The sequence below is a fragment of the Sorex fumeus genome, unplaced genomic scaffold (genome assembly GCF_029834395.1).
Source record: "Sorex fumeus unplaced genomic scaffold, SorFum_2.1 ptg000047l, whole genome shotgun sequence".
Taxonomy (NCBI): Eukaryota; Metazoa; Chordata; class Mammalia; order Eulipotyphla; family Soricidae; genus Sorex; species Sorex fumeus.
Window position 1 is genome coordinate 47,279,633 of NW_026606104.1, and position 15,939 is coordinate 47,295,571.

Here is a 15,939-nt window from a genome sequence, read left to right on the forward strand (position 1 = left end):
CTGCCTCCCACCCCGCCCAGCCTCAGACCTCCCGCAGCCAAACACCGGTTGCTGTGACAACAGGTCCTTTGGGCCCCCACCGGCTGCCAGCTGTGTTAGCTGGGATGGGCCAGGAGGACAGAGCAGTAGGGCCTCGGCGTCCTGTCAAGGCGGGCGGGCACCCAGCTCCACCGCTGAGCTCAGACAAGCCCCTCCATATGCAGCACACCCTGGAATCACAGTTCTGGGCATGGGGCCCAAAGAAATCATCTGAGATGGGGAGAAGCCAGATGCACAGGGATGTTCTCCCCAGAATCACTCACTGCAGGTAACGGACGAGAATCTGTCTTCTTCCGGGCGGTGCAGTCACTACACTCACTCGTTCCTCCCAGCCACCCCCGCAGGCCAGGGCTCCTCAGTGCCCCACTGTGCAGATGGGTAGATGGAGGCGGGGGGAGCAGTGAGAGGGGGACAGCCTGGTGACCTCTAGACCACGACCTAACTGTGCACCTCTGTGGTCAGAAATGAGGAAAGGAAATCCCTGCCCGACCTCTGCTCCTGGCAGTGCTGTGGGCTGGGGCAAATCTGTACACAGTCAGTGAGGATCTGGGTTCAGAAAGAACAAATATACTTGCCCTGGAAATTTCTTCAGATGTTATAGTGTTAAAAAAAATAATAATAAACTTGTGCAAACCCCAGAACAATGAGGTGTAAAAATAAACTAAGCTCCCACCCCGGAACAGTGAAGAGTTGTTGGAGATTATTTGGACATAAAAAGACTCATGTATCAGCTGTTCACTATTAGAGGCTCACAGGAGGAGCTCAGGACTCTAACTGCCTCTGTGGATTACCAGGGCCACAGGCAGGAGGCATAAAAGGGGCTTCCTCACCCCCTGCTATCGTGCTAACTGTAAACACTTTAATTAGTCGGGGTGGGGTGGGGGAGTGTGATTTTGGGCCACATTGGGGGTGGTGCTGGTGGCTTTTCCTGGCTCTGTGCTCAGGAATCGCTCCAGACTTAGGGAAGCATTTAGTGCCAGGGACTGAGCCAGGGTCAGCTGCTTGCAAGACAGCAGTGCCTTGCTGTCTCTCCAGTCTGTGAATGGTTTTCTTGTTTTGTTTTGTTTTGTTTTGTTTTGGGGGGGGTCACACTCAGTGATGCACAGGGGTTACTCCTGGCTCTGCACTCAGGAATTACTCCTGGAAGTGCTCGGGGGACCAGATGGGATGCTGGGAATCGAACCTAGGTCGGCCACGTGCAAGGCAAACGCCCTACCCACTGTGCTATCACTCCAGCCCCGTATATGTTTTCAGATAACAAAAAATCCAAATTGTGGGTTTGGTATCTAGAGAGATAGCATGGGGGTTAAGGTGCTTGCCCAGTGTGTAGTCAACCCTGTTTGGCCTAATGCTAGTCCTAAAATAGGGTCACCACATATGGTCCCCTGAGAAGTGCCGCGTATGGTGCCCTGAACACTGCCAAGAATAATCCCTGAGTGCAGAGTTAGGATTAAGTTTGGAACACTGCTAGGCGTGGCCCAAAAACAAACCAAAAAATAGTCACATTATAAAATTCAGCACACATGATTCCATTTCTAGTTGGAAAAAAATATAAATATTCATCAAAAATGAGAAAAGAAAGGACATATTTCAAAATGTCAGCAAGAGATAGCTCTGATTTTTTTTTTTTTTTTTTTTTTGCTTTTTGGGTCACACCCGGTGATTCTCAGAGGTTACTCTTGGATCTGCACTTAGGAATTACTCCTGGTGGTGCTGGGGGGGAGGGGAGAACCATACAGGATGCCAGGGATTAAAACCGGGTTGGTCATGTGCAAAGCAAATGCCCTACCCTCTTTATTATCACTCTGGTCCCTGAATATTGACTTCATGGGGATTTTAAAATTTATTTCCTAGGAGAAACAAAAAAAATTTAAGTAAAAATTAATTTTTGAGTGGCTTACAAAGACAATATAATAGCACCAATTATAATTATAGTCCCAGATAGTGACAAACCAAACCAAAGACTGCACATTGATGCAAACCATAGTCCAAGTGATTGGTTGTCTCCTCTGGAGCTGTTTGGTCATGTTTCCTCTCAGAGCCTCAGTGTCCACCTCAGTAAAATGGGTATACATGAAAAGCATCAACCTGACAGACTGTGAGAAGACTGCACCAGAGATGTCCGGGACGCTTCACAGCACACAGTGAGTAGGTAGAGGCAACACTAGTGATGTTGGCAGGGAAGACATTGCACCCCAGCAGGCAGTGCAATGAAGACAAGCCTCCTGGATTTCTATCCTGACTCAGGCCTTCATCTGCTCTGTGACCATGAGCCTGTTACCTTACCTCGCTAGACTATATGTGAACAACATGACAAAAGCACCCAGCACATAATACACACCATAAAAAGTCCACACTGTAAGAAATATGTGACATCTTCTGCCTTTGGTGAGAAAACAAGTTAGCCCTGGTCATTAAGAAAAGGATTAGATTTGACCCCCATGTGTGCTGAAAGTAGATAAAGGACCAAACATGATAACCTCTCAGTATCTGTATTACAAACTTTCATGCCCAAAAGTAGAGAGAAAGTATGGGGAATATTGTCTGCCATGGAGGCAGTGGGAGGGTGGGAAAGGGGGGGAGGTACGCTGGGGAGATTGTGGTGGGAATGTGCACTAGTGGAGGGGTGGGTGTTTGATCATTGTGTGATTATAACTCAAACATGAAAGATTGTAACTATCTCACGGTGATTCAATTAAAAAAAAAGAAAAAAGAAAAGGATTATTATTATAAGCAAGAGAACAAAGCAGCAACTACAGGGAACATGACCCAGCACTGACTCTCCTGAATAAGCTTCAAGAAGTTTGTTAACTTCATGGATTCTCAGTTTTCCCATGCTTATCGTGTGTGTGTGTGTGTGTGTGTGTCGCGCGCGCGCGCGCGCGAGCAAGCAGAAGTCACACCCAGCGCCTCCTACAAGCTAGCCACGTTCTCTAACACTTGAGCACACCCTGCATCTTCCCCCCAAGCCTGTAAAAATTACAGGACAATTGTTAAAACTCAAGGAAAATACTTTCAAAGGAGCCAGCAATTCCACTTCTCAGCAGCTACCACAAAGACCCCAAAACACTATTTCAAAAAGGTATTTGTGCTCCATAATTGCTGGGGCACTATTCACAATAGCCAAAAGCTGTGTCCAAGAACAGGTGACTGGATAAAGAGACTGTGATACGCTGCGGACCGAGAGAGTACATCAGGTAAAGGGCTCATCCTACATGTATCCAATCTGGGTTTAATCCCCTGCACCCCCACATGGTTCCCGGTCTCCTCCCAGGCGATCCCTGAGTGCAGAGCCAGGAGTAAGCCATTAGCACAGCTGACTGTGGCCCCAAACCAAGCAAACTAAAAGTAACTGTGATGTATATGAACAATGGAGTAGTACTCAACTATAAGAAAAGATGGATATCATACCGGGACCCGGGGTGTAGATCTCCAAGCCTGTTTGGATTGGGACTGGGTCCTCCTCCACCCAGATCCCCCATCTTCCAGGCATTACACCCACCAACTGCCCCCCGCGCCGTGTAATCCCATCAACGGCCAAGACCCAGAGACTATAAAACCCTGCTCCCAGAAGTGCGTGGCCGCGAATGCGGACATCTTATAATCTAGGCCTTACTCTGGAGAACCTGGCAGGCTACCAAAAGTATCCTGCCCACACGGCAGAGTCTGGCAAACTCCCTGTGGCGTATTCAATATGCCAAAAACCAGTAACAATGATGGGTCTCATTCTCCTGACCCTGAAAGAGCCTCAAATGTGGCACTTTTTAAAATCTCAGGGCTAGGACGAAGGAGACGTTACTGGGGCCTGCTCGAGGCAATCGATAACCAACAGGATGACAGTGATACAGTGATACAGTGTGGATATCATACCATATGCTGCTACATGACGAAGCTGGACGATCTCACACTGAGTGAAATAACTCAGAAGGAGAGTGTCAAGTACAGACTCATTTCTCTCATATGTGAAAAATATAATGTGAGCATAAAAAATGGCCAAAGACAACAGAACCTGAAAAATGGTCTATAAAGCCGGACTTCCATGGGCAGAAGGTGGTTGGGAGGGGATCTAGGGACAATGGTGGAGGGAAGCGGACACTCTGGTGAGGGTATGATGTTAGAACTGTGTATACGTGAAACCCTGTCACTGGAAGTATTGTAAGTCACGGTGTCTCAAATGAAAAAAAAAATCTTTAATATATGGCAACTAAAACCAAAGAGGAAAAGCAAATTTAACATAAATTAAGCAATCTGCTGGTGCCTTATGTTGTTCTAGGCGTGTTATTTCACACCGTCATCTCATTTAATCTTCAAAACATCCTCCTTAAGTTGAAATTATCATTCCCCTTTTACCAATGAGAAAATTTAGTTTAAAAAATATTGCCAGGTGAGGCCGGGAAGAAGCACAACAGGCTACAAGTCATGTAATGCATGCAGGAACTCTGGGCTCAGTCCCTGGCACCATCGGGTCCCCTGAGCACCACAGTGAGTGACCATTCCCCCTCCAGTACTAAGCCAGGAAAAGCTGTGAGTTCCACCAGGTGTGGCCCAAAGCATTAGATAGATAGATAGATAGATAGATAGATAGATAGATATCGCTCTCAGGAAGAGGGCAGAGACAAGATCAGAACCCAGGCCATGCCAGTTCTAAAAGATACTGAATTCTCACAAAATATCAGAAAATCTCATTTCCTTTCTTGACTTGATGGGCCTCCATTTATTCTATATAAAATGGGTGGAGAGACAGTATTCATTGAGAACCCATCAAGCTGAGCTTTATTTATTTATTTAGATTTTAGATTTTTGGGTCATACTCGGTGATGCTCAGGGGTTACTTCTGGCTCTTGTACTCAGAAATTACTCCTGAAGGTGCTCAGGAGACCATATGGGACACCAGGGATTGAACCCGGCTCCATCACGTGCAAGCAAATGCCCTACCCACTGTTCTACCTCTCTGGCCACCGTCCTGCCTCCCCCTATCACCACCCAGCTGAGCTTTTTAAAATTCCAGCCCCATGCTTGATGCCAAGAGACCAGCCGGGCCCTTCAGAAATTTCACTCACCAGCTTCTCTGTGGATGGATCGTCTGAGTTTCTGCCTGTGCCCTGGTCCTGGGCGTGAAGCTCTGGGCTCTTCCTCAGCGTCTCAGCACTGTGGGATGGTCTCTGTCCTGTGGCTGGTCCTGAGGGAGGCTGGCTGGTCACAGGCTCCGGGCAATAGGCCAAGGTAGGGGCAGAAGTGAGGCCTTGCTCAGGTCTGGCCCTGCATAAGGCCTGAGCCTGTTCTTCCTGCTCCCCTGGGGCCAGTGAGGTAGCACAGCCTTCAGCAGCACCATCTGGGACCCTGTGCCCAGACTCTCGATGCTCCATGGTAGCCTTTCCTGGCCCATCCAGGCAGAGGACAGGGCTCTGAGGAGGCCCTCCAGCAGCTTCTCCTCGGGGCTTGCCCCCATCTGACTGCAGGGAACCAGCAGTGTCATAGGGGCTGTCTGTCTGGGCCCCATCCCCTCCGGGGGTGAAACCTTCCACCTCAGCAGTCTCCAAGACCCACTCCATCCAATTTCCACCCAATTCTCCCGGGCCAAGCCCAGTGCTCCCGGGAGAGAGCGGCCCCCGGGGGCCTCCCAAGGATCCACTGGGGGGGTTGTTCCCCCTGAGCCATGAGAAGCCACCAGCCCCCTCCTTGCCCTGTCCTGAACACTCCCGCCTCCTTCTTTCCTTCTGTGCCCTGACAGGGGCCGGGCCCGGTGAGTGCGATGGGTACCTTTTGGGGAACCTCCCTTTCCTGAAGGACGGACTCCTTTCATTATACCCTGAAGCACCCCTCCCACCTTTCTCCACCTCTCCAGGCCTGGGAGGCACGGCTTTGGGGACTACCCGGGCTCTCTGCGGGAGATCTCGACAAACAATGCAGTGGGTGCTGGGCCGGCCTCCAGCTAAGACACGGGGCAGAGAATTCTGGAGCCTCCTGCTGGACCGAGTCCGCCCCTGAGCAGAGACCGGCAAGAGGGAGGTGGCCTTGGGGCTGGGCTCCTGCTCCTGGCCCGGCCCTGGGGCTTGCACCAAGTGGGCCTCGGTGTCTGGGCTGAGGGCAGCAGCACCCCCAGGCTGGGGGCAGGTACCCGGGTGGGCCTCCTCGTCTACATCCTGGCTTCTGCTGCCTGCGCAGACTCCAGTCTCCCAGCCAGCCTCTGGCAGCTCGGGGACCAGCCACGACAGGAAGCCGCCTTGGCCCTCGTCCTCCACGCAGGGCAAAAAGCAGTGTGAGGGGCTGAAGACAGTGTCCACTGTGCCCGAGGCCTCTGCAGAGGCCTCTTGAGACATGGCCTGAGGGGAGACAGAGCGCGAGTCACTCCCGGGACCCCAGGGACCCTCTCCTAGTCAGTGAGAACTGGGGGGGAGCCTCCCTCAGGGCATGACCCCAGCCCTGCCAGCCCCTGCGGCCGAGGCTGCTGGGTGCAGGGGTGGGGGCTGGTGGGGTGGGACTGGGAATGCGCCCCCTCCGACCCCAGCTGCTGCAGAGATCCTTGGGGCTTCGGGGGCTCGGGAACTGGGTTTTCCACCCGGCTTCCTGCTCAGACTTGTTAGTGGACCGCCAAAGACAGGGCAAAGAACCGGGATTCTCTCCCCACGTCCACCCAGCGATGGGGTCCCCACGACCCCCTCCCGTGGGCCCCCACCTCACAGTCCTCCCCAAGCAGGGCTCTTGGCTGGTCAGAGGAACCCCGTCCGCACCCCACCCGCCGCCCACACACACCCTCACCCAGGAGAGGAGGCCTGGAGCACGTGGGGGCGGAGATGGGGGCAGAAAACAGGGGCGGACGGAGCACGGGGCCACGCAGGGCAGGGCGGGACCTGACGTGCTTGCGTCCAGGCCAGGGCGGAGCGCACGCGCTCTCCTAGCTTCTTCCTGAGGGCTTCCCAGAGGAGGTGTCACTACTTGGGCCCCCTGAAGGGAGTGCCCATGGGGAAGGGCCCCAAGGCAACAAAGGGCTTTGGATACCTGCCTCACAGTTGAAACTCCATTCTGGAGTGCTGGAGAAGGCACACCTCATTATTAACGATCATATTTTTATCTCAAATATAAACATATAATTCGGACAGACAAAAATGCACACCTAAGCCTGATAGAAAGATGAAACCCAATGGGGCTGGAGCGACAGTACGTCGGATAAGGTGTTTGCTTTGCAGGGACCGTCCCAGGTTCCATCCGTGGCACCCCATGTGGTGTCTCCCCGTCCCTGTGCCGCCCCGCCCCCCCCTCCGTGCACCACCAGGAGTGACTCCTGAGCACAGAGCCAGGAATAATCCCTGAGCACTGCCGGGTGTGGCCCAAAGGGGAAAAGATGAAACTTAAGACACGCTCCCAGGTCCCAACCCGAGTCAGCAATCTTTTTTTTGGTCTCATTTTGCTTTGCTAGGGGCCCCCCTGTGGCCGTGCACAGTGCTGGGGGTCGCTCCTGGCAGTGCTCAGGGAGCATCGAGGGCCCGGAGCCCGGGGAATCCCAAGCATAGGGCACCCCCAGCCCTCTCCGCGGCCTCTGCACTCTCTGTTAACCCTGGAAACCAGCTGACATTTAGAGCAAATGAGTCTGAAACACTTTCAGTGAAGACCTAGGGATTTGTCAGCCTCTGTGGGCAGCGGGGTGGGGGAAGAGCTGGCGTTAAACCCGGGCCGGGTGCGACTAGCGGAAGCTTCGGGATCGATGGAAACACCGCACTGCAGTTAGAAGGAGTGAGGAAGATCAATTGAAGGATCAAAATATTAATATGCATAGATCGCAAAAAAAAAAACCCGATAGATTTAAAAAGCGAATGTAGGCTGGAGAGATAGAGCAGGGGTATACAGACGACCCAGGTTTGATCCCTGGCAGTAGGTGGTTATAGATATATTCTATATATTTATATACTGCATTCTTCTATATGAACTGTAGTATCTTATTTTCGCTGCCATCCCCTGAGGAATTCTGTGGGACGTTATATTAAGGTTTCAATGAATTTACAGATTATAAATATTTAAAAATTAAATATTTATAGAAATAAGTCTTCTCATCCCAGAATGTGGATGTTCAATTCATACTTTGTGATTCTTTTCATCCAGATATTGTACATTTAAATTAAATTATTCTGAGCTTAATAAACTTTTTTGCTTATTACCTTCCCACTTCATTATTGCCAATGCAAAGGAAGACAAGGGACCAGGGAGATAGTGCAGCAGGTAGCTGTTTGTTTTGCATGTGGCCAACCCACATTCGATCCCCGGCATCCCATATGGTCCCCTGAGCACCGACAGGAGTAATTCCTGAGTGCATGAGCCAGGAGTAACCCCTGACATCACCAAGTGTGGCCCAAAAAGAAAAAAAAAAAGAAAAAGAAAGAAAAGGAAGATGATGGTACTTGGTGATACTTTATTGACACTGTATCCAGACAGTTCACTATACTCATTAAAATTTGCAACTTTCATATCCATTCTTTCATAGTGTTCATAACTTTATGATCATAAGATTTGTAAGTGAATAGCAATTCCATCTTGTATTGCTTCAAAGTTGTATTTCCCTTTTTTATTTATATTTTTCTTTTTTCTGATGGGTCACACTTGGTGGAATGTGGGGCTACTCCCAGCTTGGTGTTCAAGGGTAGCTTACCATGGTGTTTGGGGGCCCCGCATTCCCGAGGATTGAACCTGGGCCTCCCGCGGCATCGTTTATATTCGAACCCTTTGACCACCTCCCTGGCCTCTTCATTTACACCTTCCTGGTAGATTTTATCCTTGTTAGACTGTGCCAGTCTTTATGTGTCATATTTCTTTTTCTTATTTTTATTATTTAGGACTTCTAGTTAATACTTTAAATTTTTCTAAGATTATTTTGTTTATTTGGGATTTTGCTTTTGCTTTTGCCAGGATAGACCTGGCTGTGCTCATGATTTACCTCTGGCTCTGTGCTCGGGGTTCACTCCTGGTGGTACTTGAGAGACCATGTACAGTGCTGGGGATTGAGTCAGGGTTGCCCATATGCAAGGCAAACACTTTAACCCCTGGACTATCTCTGCAACCCCTAATTTTCTCACTATCTTGATCAATCTTTCTAGTGTTGTTGGCTGGTTTAATTTTTTTCTTTTTTTAAAAAAAACTAGATTTATAGCAAACTTAGTTTGATATATATATCAAATATATATAAATATATATATAAATATATATATATTTGCTTTTTGGGTCACACCCGGCGATGCTCAGGGGTTACTCCTGGCTTTGCACTCAGGAATCACTCCTGGCGGTGCTCGGGGAACCATATGGGATGCTGGGAATTGAACCCGGGTCAGCCGCATGCAAGGCAAATGCCCTACCCACTGTGCTATTGCTCCAGCCCCTGCTATATATTTTATGTTGTTATTATTATCATCTATGTTGCTATTTTAGTTGCTTTTGCATTTTGGGCAACACCCAGTGTTGCTCAGGACTTACTTCTGGCTCTGTGCTCAGGGATAACTTCTGGTGGGGCTCATGATGCCAAATGGGGTGCCGGGGATCAAACCTAGGTCTGCTGTGTGCAAGGCGGGTGCTGTACTAGCTCTCTGGTCCCTTAAGTTCACGTTTTAAAGTCTTTCATTTATAGTTAATTTATTAAGTCCATTATTTTTTCTCTAAGTACTTTTTTAGCCATGTCCTACAAGCCCTGATAGGTAATAGTGACATTTTTATTGTCATTCAGCTGTAAATCTTTCATAATTTCCATTATAATTTACTCTCTAATTCATGGCTAATGTACAAGCTTATGTATGGTTAGCTTTCAAATCAATAAAAAGTTTAAGTTACCAGTTATTATTTAAAATAAATGTAATGTAGGTCAAGAGAGATAGTACCGATGTTAAGGTGACTGCCATTCATGCAACTGTCCAAACTATATAAGCCCTGAACACTGAGTGTGGCCCAAAAACAAACAAAAAATACATTTTTTAATCTTTAAAATAATGTAGCATTTTATTATTACAAAATAAGTTATTTTTATAATGGGGTGGGTGGGGTTTGGGCCACACTTGGTGATACTCAGGGATTACTCTTGGCTCTACATTCAGGAATCACTCCTGGAGGGCCAAGGGACCATATGGGGTGCTGGGGATCAAACCTGGTCAGCCATGTGCAAAGCAAACACCTACCCGCTGTACTCTTGCTCCTGCCTCCATTTCTATAATATTTTTTAAAGTATTTAAGGTTTCTGGGGCTAGAGAAATACTATCATGGGTAAGTGCTTGCCTTGCACATGGTTTTAATGGGGTTCAATCCCAGTATCCCGTATGATCTCCTGAGCCCCACCAGGAGTGCTGCCTGAGTACCAAGCCAGGACTAATTCTTGAGCACTGCTGGATATGGCCCCAAAACTATATATATGTACATATATATTTATGTATACATATATTTAAGGTTTTCTTAATATGATACAAATCCTATTTGTACAAACACATATTTATGTTAATAATCTTGAATGATATAATTTATCAGTTTAATGATGTAAACTTTTCTTGTTATTCTGTATTTATTCAAGCTTTTGAGTCATGTTTTTCATAGTAATCCATAGTAATCTATAGTAACTTGAATCTCTAAAAATCAGTGTTTGGTGCAAAATTGTGAGCAGGAATTTGAAGCAGAAAGAGGAAGTAAGCATTGCGGTGGTCTGGTAATGGCTGTGGGCACGCCCACAGGGCTTGGTCCCCCTCACCAGAATTAGGTTTGCAGACACACCGTTGTGTGAATGAGTCAAAGATCCAAACAAGTATAGCCCTCCCTGCCACTACAGGCAAAGAACTGGAGGCCAGACATCCCTCCAGAGAAACCTGGTGACTTTGTGATTGTGTTTGGAGGAAAGGGCTGCCCAAGGAAAAGGATGATGGTGCTCACCTCTCATCCCCTTCCCATCCGCCTTTGTGTTTTGCACAATGACACCCAGTGGGGCACCTAAAGGCCCACAGCTGGAGCATAGTTGCAAGGCATTCTGGGAAATTCGTTCTGCTTTCCAACCCTGGCAATGCAGGGAGGCGCGCTGAGGTCCCAGACGGAAGGCAGTCTGCGCTATCCTCTGCAATATTTCCTTCATGTTATTTTTCTTTCACTTGACCTACGAATTCTGAGAGTCATATTTTTAAATTTCGTATGATTATTGTGGACTTGTTAATCTTTTTCTTTTTGTTTTGTGCCCAGAGGCTCTTCCTAGGGTCCTTGGGGGTTTCTCCTGACAGTGCTCTGGGAACCTGTGGTATCATGGATGGACCTCAGGGAAAGCTTTGCCACAGCCTTTGACCCATCTCCTCGGCCCTGGATTTATTTGATTTGGTTTGGTTTTGAAGCAACACCCACGGTGCTCAGGGGTAACTCCTGGCTCTGCATTCAGGAATCACTCCTAGAGGGCACGGGGAATCATGTGGGATTCTGGGTATCCTGAACCCCGATAAGCTACATGTAAAGCAAGCATCCTACCCACTGTACTATCTCTCCAGCCCCTCAGCCCCGAATTTATCCATATTTTTCTTTATTCCCATCACTTTCTGCTTTGTTTATCCCTCAAATATGTATTGCCCCATCCTTACCTTTATCGCTGATGCTGGAGCTCACACACACACTGGGTCGTGATGCATGCCAGGGTCACACAGCTGGTTGCAGTGCTCACATGCTTGGCCACAGTGCTCGCCAGGGGTCATAGTCAGCCTGCCATGGTACTGGAGCATATTCTGCTGAAGTTTTCCAGAGGTTCTATGGTACTCACACAGGTGCTCATCTGGGGCTGCCTGGCCAAGTGTGTCCACATTTTTTTGAATTGTAGTGCTTGCCAAGGCTTCACATTTTAGGTTGTGTTGTGCAAGTGCACACAGCCGAAGGAGGGCACTGGGCATCACTTACACTGTTGGAGCACATGTGGGTAGCACTCAGCATCAAACTCATGACCTTGCTCTGCAAGGCAGGCAGTTCCAGCCACTGAGTCATCCCCAGACCTCTCAAACACATTTTTGTTTTGTTTGGGGGCCACATTCAGCAGTGCTCAGGAATCACTCTTGATGGTGCTTGAAGGACCATAAGGGGGTGCCAGGGATCGAACCTGGGCCAGCTGGATGCAAGACAAGCACCTTTCCTGCTGTACTATCTCTCCAGTCCTCAAACACATTTTTTTCATTTAAAAAACTTTTTTCCTTTCCCTTCATTGTTGATGTTACTATGATGACAGTGGCTCTCACACATGCCAGGCTGTGCTGCTCGCATGGTGTTTTAGCTGTGGTGCTTGCCAGGGTTCCTACATCAGGTGCTCCCATACTTGGCACAGAGCTCTGTGCTCCTTCAGCCAACTCTGCCCACAGGGATGAATACCCTTAGGTGAGGCACACAGGTTCTGGGTGGGGTGATGGCTGGGACCACCGAATTGCTCACACACATGCTCACCAGGGGTCACACTTCTGGGCCACAGCACTCACAGGGAGACGCACTCCTTTGAGGTTCACACACACACACACACACACACACACACACACACACACACATCTGGCTGCAGTGAGGCTGGAAATCACATGTGATGCCATGGATTGCAGACAGCAGAGTAGCCCGTGGGACAGGAGAAACTCAAACTTGTGACCGTATGTTTGCTCCGAGCCCTTTCATAATTCCTCCAGGCCCTCGAGCTCTCTTTAAGGTGGGCACCGACTCAAACATGCCTGGCCCTGTCTGCTAGATCCCCGCTTTCATCAGCACAGTTTGGCCTTCTTCTCTGGCTTTCCTTCTGTCTTTCTGCTATTACCACACGGCTTCCTTTCGGTCAGCATTGACCTGGTATCATTTTTGTCCTTTTCTTTTCAACCTTTAGATGTAGTTTTGCTCCTCACTCTGCCTCTGGGGAGTGACCTTAGTCAAAGTTCTGGAATTCGGCCAGACCCCCTCTGCCCTACATCCGTGTGGCCACCTGTCCTCTCTGTTGTAATCTTTTAGATCTTATTTCTACTGTTGTTTGGAGTGGGGTGATGGGGCCTTTCTTACCCCTGATGGGCACAAGGAGTGTCTGGACAGATCAATAGTCAGACCCTGTGGTCCTGTCCCTCCCTTCCTCCTCACTTGGACTGTTGCAGGTCAGGAGGTTTTGTGGGAGTCACGGCGGAGGGGGGTGGACTTCACAGAGTCAGAGAGTGGCAGGGAGAGAGTGATGATGGGAAGGCAGGGGAGCTGTAGGCGTGCAGCGGAATTGCCATTGATTCGGGGCTGTGGGGGCGAGGCACCAGCCAAGCATGTGTACCTGGAGCTTGTCCCACCTGCCCATCCAGGAGGTGCCAACTCCACTTCCAGCCCCTCGTGTGCCCTTGTGGCTCAAGCCCCATGCCCAGCTTGCCATCTCCTCTCCTGCATCCTGGGCCCATCCACTGAGCCCACTAGCTGGGGACCTTGGAGTCTGCCTGACTTGGGCTTCTCAGCTGCCATCAAGCCTAGTGGCAGCATGTCACTCTTCATGTCCTGGCGCTTCTCGGAGGCCCCCCAATCGTTTGCCTGCCTCACTCTATCCCTCTGTCTGCCACACTGAATTCCAGCCAGGAATCACCCAGGGAGAAGCCCTCAGCCCTGCCTCCCTTGATGCCCTGAGCTTTGTAAACTGCTCCTCCAGCTATGAGGGACGGCACAAGAGAAGTTGGTTTTCCCTGGAAGCCAGGGGCACCTTCTTCAACCTGCTTTAGAAGCTGTGGGATCAAGGGCAAGGGGGTCACCAAGGGGGAAGGCCCTGGGAAGGAGAGCAGAGGCAACAGGCACCAGGCTGCCCCAAAGACACCTGACTCACTGCCAGTCCTGTGTCAGCTCAGCTCCTGAATGGGCACATCTGCCAGGCCCTGAGCATCCCAGCACAGTGGGTCAAAGGCAGGAGGCAGTGTGGGGATGTGTCAGGAGCTCACCACCACTGTCCACAGTTCCTGGAACTCCCCTGGGCTCCCGCTGCCCAGTGTTCTGGATTGCTGAAGGCCTCGGTCCCCATGGTCCTCCTCACGATATAAGGTGCAGACCTTCCGGACCCCAGCAAGGGGCTCTGGCACAATGGTGTGCAAAGAGCACGGCACCCTGGAGCACCGGCTCTGCTTGCAGGAGGCCCAGGCTTCATCCCCTGCAGCAGAGAAACCCCTGACCACCAAGCTTGAAGCAGCCTCTGAGCACTGCTAGTGGGATCTAAAAACAAATTTAAAAGAGGCTTTGGAACCCAGGGTCCGGAGCTCCATGGCCCGGGGGCCCTGCCTAAGGATGAACACTGGGTCCTAGAGCGATTTCCAGCGGGTAGGACATTTACCTTGTCCGTGACCGACCCAGGTTCAATTCCTGGCATCTCATATGGTCCCTTGAGCAATGCCAGGAGTAACTCCTGAGTGCGGAGTCAGGAGTAACCCCTAAGCATCAGTGGGTGTGACCCAAAAAAGCCAATAAATAAACAAATAATAAATAAATAAAGATGAACATGGTTACATGACAGCCCAGTCAAGGCTGTGAAGAGCCTTCATCCCTCCAACTCTGGGCCACCTGGGGCCTCTCTGGCCCCTTATGGCTCCTCTACATGGTCCCCTACCCTGACACTCTCTTGGGGAGCCCAGTCAGGTTTGCTGGGCAATGCCAATGCTCAGCCTGCTTTCCTGGGTCCCGGGACACAGCCCCAATGGCTGGATTTCCTGAGTCCCCAGCAACAGAGACGATGGCCTGGGCTTCCGGCATCCCTGAGCCCAACCCTGCAGGGACCGGGCACGCTCAGCCAGAGTCACCCGGAGCTGCTGCACGAGGATACCCCTGTGCTTAGGAAAAGACTTTGCCAGCCAGGGCTGCCCGCCTGGGCACACCTCAAATCCCCCAACCTCACATCCTTTACCGGTTGGCCCAGGTGGGGTCTGCGGGAGCTCACCCCAGCCTCCTGCCACCTTAGGAAGGAGGTCAGAGGGAGCGCCCACACTTGAGCAGGGCCATGGGGAAGGGGGTGCAGGCGGCTATGCACCCCGCCTCAGGGCCACACAAACATCCACACAAATTATTGTGGTTCTACAGGGCCCTTTGTCACTTTCAATCCCTTAATTATATCATTTTTTTCAACCACTCATTGATTCCATAGGAACTTATGGATATGTCCACTGGGGTCGCAATCCAACACTCTCTTTTGCTGCTTCAGTGGTTCTAGCCTTGGCCCCAGGAGCTCTTTGAGTTGGCTCCTGGGTCCAGCGGACCTTTTGACATATTCTCACTATTGTGAGTTGGGGGGAGCTATGTTCCGTCTCCTGGAGCCTCGTGACCCCATTCAAGTCACAAGTCAGGGCCAGTTGAGAAACTCACACTGACACTCCTTCACTCCCCACTGCCCCTTGCTCCTGGGCCTCGGAACCCTGCCAGGGCTACTACTCATGCTGGACTTAGTCCCTGCCTCTCCCTCTCTCACCAGTCACTGCCCCACTGCCTTGCAGAAGCCACCCCCTCCCCCAGGCCAAGTCAGCCACCAGTCTCTGGCCCAGAACCACCTTCGCAACAGAGTTGGTTCTTGTGTATGTGGAAACTTAGGAGGAAACTAAAGGTCTACTGCTCCATGATATTTGAAACTTAAGTTTAGTGTCTTCATCCTGAACGTCAGACAAATGTCCGATTGCCTGTAGACCAAAGGCAGCACTCTCCCAGCCGGTGTTGCCCCAAGGCCAGAAGTCAGCCTGGCTCAGATTAGATCCTAATGGCTTCGCTTGATCTCTTGATCTCTCCCAGTGCAATTTCTTCATTGCAAAAGGGGTTTTAATAGTCTCCAATGAGCTACTCAATGAGTTTCTGCCTTGCTTATGATCTGGAAACTTAAAAAAAAAAAACACCCTGTCTGATACTGTGTGCTCAGCAAAAGCATGGCGGGTTCCTGGGAGCAGAGGGGATGTCTGTCTG

The 15,939-nt window shown here is 50.2% G+C and overlaps 1 protein-coding gene across 1 annotated transcript in view; it reads right to left on the bottom strand.

Moving 5' to 3' along the window:
* Nucleotides 1–6,359, bottom strand: part of SPOCD1 (SPOC domain containing 1) — a 31,089-nt gene extending 24,730 nt beyond the window's left edge. The window contains exons 1-3 of the mRNA XM_056123490.1: nt 6,040–6,359; nt 5,587–5,670; nt 5,354–5,492 (exon numbers count right to left, since the gene is read on the bottom strand). Coding sequence (XP_055979465.1) covers nt 5,354–5,492; nt 5,587–5,670; nt 6,040–6,359 — 543 coding nt within the window. The remainder of the gene's footprint in view (nt 1–5,353; nt 5,493–5,586; nt 5,671–6,039) is intronic.
* Between the last annotated feature and the right edge of the window lie 9,580 nt (nt 6,360–15,939).